The sequence below is a fragment of the Limulus polyphemus genome, unplaced genomic scaffold (assembly GCF_000517525.1).
Source record: "Limulus polyphemus unplaced genomic scaffold, Limulus_polyphemus-2.1.2 Scaffold1387, whole genome shotgun sequence".
Classification (NCBI taxonomy): domain Eukaryota; kingdom Metazoa; phylum Arthropoda; class Merostomata; order Xiphosura; family Limulidae; genus Limulus; species Limulus polyphemus.
The window spans coordinates 279,235-288,193 of record NW_013666997.1 but is presented as its reverse complement, the minus strand read 5'-3'; the positions used below and the strand labels follow the sequence as shown (position 1 = coordinate 288,193).

The 8,959-nt window shown below is 31.8% G+C and overlaps 1 protein-coding gene across 1 annotated transcript in view; it reads right to left on the bottom strand.

The window, feature by feature from the left end:
* LOC106463368 (monocarboxylate transporter 12-like) overlaps window positions 1-8,959 on the bottom strand; it is a 31,379-nt gene that overhangs the window by 10,823 nt on the left and 11,597 nt on the right. The window contains exon 2 of the mRNA XM_013923392.1: window positions 1,911-2,244. Coding sequence (XP_013778846.1) covers window positions 1,911-2,244 — 334 coding nt within the window. The remainder of the gene's footprint in view (window positions 1-1,910; window positions 2,245-8,959) is intronic.

Genomic DNA, 8,959 nt, shown 5'->3' with positions numbered 1-8,959 from the left:
TTGTTATCAGAGGAACTACACATTTGTATACATTTACATTGTTACATATTTAGTTGTTGTTATCAGAGGAACTACACATTTGTATACATTTACATTGTTACATATTTAGTTGTTGTTATCAGAGGAACTACACATTTGTATACATTTACATTGTTACATATTTAGTTGTTGTTATCAGAGGAACTACACATTTGTATACATTTTACATTGTTACATATTTATTGTTGTTATCAGAGGAACTACACATTTGTATACATTTACATTGTTACATATTTAGTTGTTGTTATCAGAGGAACTACACATTTGTATACATTTACATAGTTACATATTTCAGTCTTCTTTAGTGTTGTTTTTCATAACAATGACTATGCTTTATAGTTATTTACCTTCTTGGGTACAGTCAAGTATCGGATAAACTAGAACATACAATTACAAAAATTTTCTATCATTTAAACATTTGTTTAATTGTAATTACACTTATGTAGATTAATTCGCATTCTTATCTTATTGTACGGATTTATAATTAATCTTAATGTATTAAACTGGCCAAACTTTTATTATTGGTATTAGGGTCGAAATTATCGCCACCAGCGAATGTACCCATTAGCTGAACCAGTGCTATCTATTCGTAGTAGAGTTTAGTTTTGTAGTATACTAATTTCTCAAACAAAGTCTTTCCATGGATGCCTTTATATGTTATTCTTAGCTATTTTAGTTTCAATCGAAATGCATTTAGTTAGTTTACGTTTCATCAATTGTTCTTAATATATATTATAATTCCATAATAACCAGTATAAAACGTATACAAGTCTAACAGTATTACCTCAAATATATTATTATATGTTATATATAATATAGTATTACCTCAAATATATTCAGATTCATCAAAGAAACAAAAGAAAAGTACTTACATTTTTATTATAGCTGCAAACAAGTAACTGTAGTTTTTAAGTTTGTGAGTATAGCAGAAAATATATATAAGTTTATACACACAAACTGTAATACCAGGAAAGAACTATGTCATAAATCGAAATGCATTACATATGCAGAAAATATTATACACACACACACACATACAAAATAGAGACACTATGTCAGATTTTACAATTATGAACATATTCAAAAGAGACACTATGTCAGACTTTACACAATATAATTATGGACATATTCAAAAGGGACACTATGTCAGACTTTACACAATATAATTATGGGCACATTCAAAAGGGACACTATGTCAGACTTTACACAATATAATTATGAACATATTCAAAAGGGACACTATGTCAGACTTTACACAATATAATTATGGACATATTCAAAAGGGACACTATGTCAGACTTTACACAATATAATTATGGACATATTCAAAAGGGACACTATGTCAGACTTTACACAATATAATTATGGACATATTCAAAAGGGACTATTTCTTCTACTGCACTACTTCCATCGCAGTTTACATTGTAATAAGTTCTCCGACGAACAATGAACTCAATTTTAAATAATTTATCTTGACAATTTTTTCTACAAATCTTCTAGCTTGCATAGATGTGCATATTAGTATTTATATACAAATAAAACGTTTAGTCACAAATATTATTTATCAATTAACTATAATCACAGAAAATCACAATGGAATTTTGAATATAGATCGGCAATGAGTTACGCTTTAAATTTTTTACTGAATATGATTTATTTAAACTATAAATTACGCATGGGATCCAAAAGAAGTAACAATAAAGATATAATGACTAGAATAAGAATTAATGATTGGTTGTCTAATATCAGAGACAAATAGACTTCTTTCCCTACAACAAATGAAGTCCGATATTTGAAGAAAACAAAACAATACTTAACGCAAAAGATTATATACTGTTTTACAATGTCTTAGGAATATAAAACTTAAATACCTTATACATTCACTTAAAAACACTGGCATAATAGTCATCCCGAGTCCAGCGCCACAGAAGATGGCAATTTCTACCAGTTCTCGTTTCCGTTTGAAGTACTGGCCAATTATAAGGGTTGCTGCATCACGGATCATGCAGACACCACAACCCACAAACAGTCCGTAGCTAACAAACAACTGGTGAAACTGAGAGGCAAATGAAGTAAAAAGACACCCAAGAGCTGTGATAAGTCCACCCAGGACGGCTAGTAATCTTGTACTTCTCCGCCTGCAAATGGCCATTATTACAGGTGAGAGAAAGAGGGCAATGCATGTTGAGAATGTTCCCAAACAAACTGTGAAACAAAAGAAAGTATCAGTTAAACCTATTGTACTACAAAACATATGAATTCAAATGTTTGATTATCTTATATTTCCACAAACCCTTAACAACAAAGGTTGAATAAGTTATATTAAAACAAATTTGGAGCCTAACACGTCGCAAGTGTCCATGTACCACGTCCATTCGTACTCTATCTGACGACCGTGCATCTTGTCAATAATCTTACAGTATAGTCTCCGTTGCAAAATACCGCTTGCTATCAGTAATCTATCTAGCGGAGAAAGACCATTTCCCAACAACTGTTTCAACAGTTCGATCGCATATCGATTCATAGGTGCTGCATCTGGCGACTTGACCAGAATATATTCTTATGGAATAGGATGAATACCCGTTTCATTCTCCAGCTGCTTGAAGTATATCACGGTTTAACAAACATGAAGTGGAAGCAACTTTTGAATACATCACTTGTGACGCTTTTCCAGACAGAGATAATTTTCTATTATGTCGTATACTGTTTCTTGGGGAACATGGGCGGCTTAGGCCACTGAAGTTTGTGTTCACTGATTATTTTTCTGGATAATTCTAGTTCCCCAAGTTGATCCATACGCCATTTTTCTCCAGTGACATTAAGTTCAAGGAATATACTCGTCATGGAAAATTTAATATTTTATCTAAACACTTTTCATGATATAAATGAATGAATATTTTGCGTCAGAAAGGGCTGCTACATACCTTCCCAAAAGCGATCAATTTTCAGTCGTATCATACTTCCTACGAAGCGAAAAACAATGTCAAAATGTACTTCTGGTAAATTCCATTCCAACACGACTTTATATCGGTTGTGTGTTTCATGTGATTTGCTAATTTGCCAATTCAAAATCATTTTAATATAACCAACTCAACCCTCTATAAAATATTTAATCATTGAGTTTATATGAAAGTATCGAAACTTTCATATTTATTTCATGTGGAAGTTTCGAATGTAAATGCATAATACACTTCTACTGCTCCTATGAAATAGCATTGTTAAATGCTAAGACATAAAGATGTTAAAGGTTAGTTATAGAAACAGATACTGGAATACCTGCTCTGCAAGTAAATTATTATCAAGCTAAATTTAACAGTTGGTGTTAAGAATCACTTCAAAAATCTTAATATACTAAGGATTAACCACACTTTATATGAACGATGTTCCCTTTTTCTTATGACCTTGAAACTACTTCTTCAATTCACTAATTCTACCGCAAATTACAGTGTAACAATTTCAAATCATTCATCTTGACAAAGACCCTCTAACTTACACAGATGTCAGCTTCCAACACCATATTTAAGCAGATCAAACGCAATAAAGTCCATTGGAGCTGCGATATGAGATTTGATAGTTATATGGTCGAATCAGATTACTGATGTCCCAGTTTCTTCAAGTGTTTTACTAATGAAAATGCCGCTGATTTCAAAGTGTGGCTGGAAGTTTGTGACATCTTAGCTCGTGAGCCTTCGTCAACATAAAATTCTTATTGATTATCTCGTTAACGATACCAAGAAATATTCTTAGCTTCGTTGCAGTGGATTTGTGGATAGAAGGGTTCTCTTTCTTAACCATAACCTTTACTTTGTGGAAGATGGTGCTGCTTTCATTTGATTTGGGAAGTGGCTTTAGAGCGTGCTTGTATTGCTAGTTATTTCGGTTCTACTTGAAGATTAAAAGTTCCATTATTCGGAATATCGTGACCCATTGCTTTACCCAGTTTAAAATCTCGCTATACAAATGCCCTTTATGAAAACGTCATAATTCTTAGGCTGTATACCGTATCTTCTATGGCAATATTACATTGTTATTTTGTTGTTAATTTGCTGTGAAAGAAATGTAAAGATGCTAAAGATGATGGTTGAGGCGATTGACTCGCAATCTGAGAGTCGCGAGCTCGAATCCCATCACCGAATATAAATATGCTCGCCCTTTTGGCAGTGAGAGCTTTATAATGTGACGCTCAATCCCACTGTTCCATTATAGTAGTCCCAAATCATTCTTACAAAGCACAATTAGCGCATCCTATGCATTTAAGAAAGAAATGTAAGATATTAGTTGTTTCAACGTGGTTTTAAAATAAGATTAATCTCAAAACTGGCATTTAAATGACAAATTAAGAATTTCACAAAGAAATGTATTTGAATTTCCAAACTAAGTTTAACAACATTTTCAGTGAAAGCTCAACGTGCCCTAATACATTCAAAGATGCTCAGAAAAAATACTTTTGAAAGGCAAACTAATTAATAATTAATATATTTGATAAAGTGTAATCTGTTTGTTTGTTGCTAAGCGCAAAGCTACACAACATGCTATCCGTGCTGTGCCCACCACGAATATCGAAACCCTTTTTATTAGCGTTATGGAAAATAGAAAATGACAAAGTAAAAAAATATACTTGCACGTTTTTAAAAATAAATGTAATTTAATATCTCTCAATAGGTTTTAATAATAAACTTGCTTTGAGAATTTCATCGCTAAAGTATCGATTAAAATTTGTTACATTCATTAGTTAGTCTTTTCATTTTAACTAGTCATCTTACAAGCAGTGCAGGGCTTCTTATTTTCAACGTTAGACCTCTTAATGAGATATCAATTTTTCTTTCATGGTAGTAGACATTTCAGTGCGATAAAAGTATTATTTTCTTGGTACGTAGGTTTCTTCCTTCCTGGTTATTTAGACTTCTTAAAGGGATATAAGTTTTTGGAAACTCGATCACTAGTTATCTTAGTGTGATATATCTTCTTTTCCATTTCATTAAGGCCTGGATTCTTGGTACGTAGGTTTCTTCCTTCCTGGTTATTTAAACTTCTTAAAGGGATACAAGTTTTTGGAAACTCGATCACTAGTTATCTTAGTGTGATATATCTTCTTTTCCATTTCATTAAGGCCTGGATTCTTGGTACGTAGGTTTCTTCCTTCCTGGTTATTTAAACTTCTTAAAGGGATATAAGTTTTTGGAAACTCGATCACTAGTTATCTTAGTGTGATATATCTTCTTTTCCATTTCATTAAGGCCTGGAATGGCTTGATGGTTGAGGCGATCGACTCGCAATCTGATATTCGCGAGCTCGAATCCATCACCGAATATGCTCGCCCTTTCGGCCGTGGGAGCTTTATAATGTGACGCTCAATCCCACTATTCCATTATAGTAGTCCCAAAGTTGAAAGTGAGTGGTTCTGATTAGCTTCCTTTCACTTTTAAGTTTAGGATGGCTAGCTCAAAGTAGCTTTGCGCGAAATTCAACAAAACAAGCCCTTTCATTGGTTCTTAGTGAAAATAAACGTATTCGCTAACCTTCTTAGTGAATTACAAGTCTTCTAACAATAGTAACTAAGTCTAAAATTCTTCCTTTTCTTTTAACTAAACCTCTTAATAGGAAAATAAGCCTTTTCTTGGTAACTTGACCTATTATGATGAAAAATATTCTTCCTATCTTGCTCAGAATCGCTTGATGGGACTTATTTGTTAAGTCATTAATAATATAACACAGTCCTGCGAATTTAAACTTCATAAAAATTGTTTTGGTTTTAATAACGGATTTTCCATTATTCAGCAACGCATATTTCGAAAATAATATTTTTTTCCTTATCAAATAAGGATTTTTTTTAGAAATCGGGAATTAAAAAACTCGTATTTAGATCAAATATTTATTTCGTTTACCACAATGAACATTTTTATTATTATGTTCGTTAACAATAATACAAACAAACTAAAGAAAATGGAAAAACATTGATGTCAAACGAATATACAACCTTATTCATCCTGATTTTTTTTGTGTGAAATCTACATCTTTTAGTCTCAACTTTACCTGGTCTTTCTTTTATGTATTGAGTTATGATGTTTTGTAAAAAATCTGTAGGAGATGGAGAAAAATGGGTATCATTTTCAGATTCATCGTATAGAAATTACTGTAAAACATTTAAAAATTTCAAGACAATAAAACCATTGCAGGCTTGTGTAATTTGAATAACACATTATATTAAGTACAATATGAAATATTATCAAGTGCATTAGAATTATGTTATAGGTATTGTAAGTAACTCTACCAATACGTTGTACCAGTTGTTCCATTCATGTAATTATATATATATATGTATTCTATGTAATCGTATGAATAATTTATTTAGTTTATAAACAAACAAACCCGAAGTGTTTCTTTCACTTTCTTACATTATTGTATTTCATGATAAGTTTATAAATAAATATTTTAACATAAGTTACAATATAAAGAATGGTTTGTAAAGTTAATTTAGAAAATGATCCTGTAATAAGTCATTAAAAGTAATCTGATGTAATTAATTTCGTTAGTAAACGGTACATTTATTAAGTTAAACCAATTTTTCTCTATTGAGTTTTAAAACTTGATTTGAATAAGTAACAGGTGGAAAACAATACTTTATCAGTGCATTACAAGTTCGATGGATTAATGATAATGACATGACACCATGTCTTAGATTGTAAAAGCTACTAGATCTACTAGGGGGCAGAAATATAATAAACTTTATAACAATGATTTTGTCTTGCTGGAACTAGAACATTACAAACTCCAACTATTTTTCAATTATATTGTACGGTGAATTTCGATTTTAATGATTAAGTTTCTTGTTTAACAAATGTGGGCAACAATCCCATTCTATATAGGACGAAAGCTTCCAGTAAATTGTTGCCTGCAATAGATATCACAAACCTAAAATTTGATAATAATGAGGCAAAAATCGTGTTTAAACAACCACTCATTTATGGATTCAGCCTAGTCTTCCAGGTCTGTCTACCAATACTACAATCTTTACAAATATATGTAAATATATTATCAGATTATCATGAAAATACAGTTTATGAGACAAAAATATGACTTCTCATAAAACTTACATTTCCCTCATTGCTTGTAAAATGTTCAGGTGAACAAATAAATTGATAATTTCATTATATCAACCAGTTACTTTGTTTATATGAAAAGCGCACTTATATAACTATATAATTACCTACTCAACATCATTTCAGCAATATAAACCAAAGAAATACAAGTGTTTAAAAAACTTACAACGCCAAAATCTGGAGGTCAATTCCCTGCGGTGGACACTGAAGATAGTCCAGTGTGGCTTTGTTGTAACAAAATAAACTCATCTTTGTATGATCATAATCTTGAACGTTGATGACTATATTACTATGTCACAGTCTCTTTTATTTTCGTTTGTTTCTTTAAACTACAGAAGGACTATCTGTGTGACGCTCATCGAAATCTATTTTTAGTCATTGTACTTACCACTGAGCCACCAGTTCAATATTCTATAACACAGGTATACTCTCAGTTATGTAGAGAAACTCGTTTAATCGAAAATGTAAGGTTTTAAAATAACAGCACAAGGAAAAAATGATACAACCTTAATTTAGAATGTTTCATTTAAACAATTGGTTATTTTGGTAAGGTTAAACGTTGTCTTAAATTACATATTGATTTTCATAAAATTTAATGGAAAGAGAAAAGCTCAAATGCAAAAGAAATGAAAAGAGAGTTAAGGATAGTAAATGTAAAAGAAATATAAAGGGAAGGAAAATCTAAGAGTAATGAAGTTCATATGGATTTTGCACTAACCTAAATATCTTAGCTGACTGAATCTCGTAAGATGTTATTTGGTTTACGCCCAAAAGTATTGTTAACAGCGATACTACCTAAATGATGAAACAATGCATTATAATCTTTATAAGAAAGAAAGTAAAATATCGTGTTCTAATTAACTATACTCATTACCGCAGCATTCTCTGAACGAATGTTAATATTAACATTGTAATGACGGAGAAGAAAGAAAATAAATATAATCTATGGAAATAACTGATTTTTGTTTGTTTGTCGTAACAAAAACGGAATTAAATTAGCTTCACGTTTCAAGAATTATTTGTTTTAGCTCAAACATACACAATGGATTATCTGCGCTGTGTCCATTGCGAGAATCGAACCCCGAAGTTTAGTGTTATAAGACCTCAAGCTTACCTCTGAGCCACCGGACGAATGTTGCAAGATTAACATATTAATGCACAAAATATGTAACAAACATACAAGACTGAAGTTCAAGTTTTAAGTAATAACAAAAAAAGTTAATGTCTATTTTATATCATTAATTAAATTTTCACAAGAGATTATCCCCTGGGCCCTCCAGTGGCGTAGCGGTATGTCTGCAGACTTACACTGCCAGAAACCGGGTTTCGATACTCGTGGTGAGCAAGAGCACAAATAACCCATTGTGTAGCTTTGTGCTTAACTACAAACAAACAAACATTATCCCCTGATGGCTCAGTTGTAAGTCTGGGGTTTTATAACACGAAAAATCCGGTTTCGATATCCGAGGTAGTCATAGCACAGATAGTCGATTGTTTAAAGTTGTGCTTAATAAACAAACGAGAGATTAAGAGTATATTTCAAATGAAATTTCTAGTAGAAATAAGTAATACGAATATTTTCGTATAAACTTGGTGGCGAAACAAGTTGGATTTAAATTCCTGAAATACATACCAATGCACCCGAACTGGTTATTATAGATCTGGGTTTTCAACTAATGCTTGTTTGTTTGTTTGTTTGTTTTTGAATTTCGCGCAAAGCTGCACGAGGGCTATCTGCGCTAGCCGTCCCTAATTTAGCAGTGTAAGACTAGAGGGAAGGCAGCTAGTCATCACCACTTACTCTTTTACCAACGAATAGT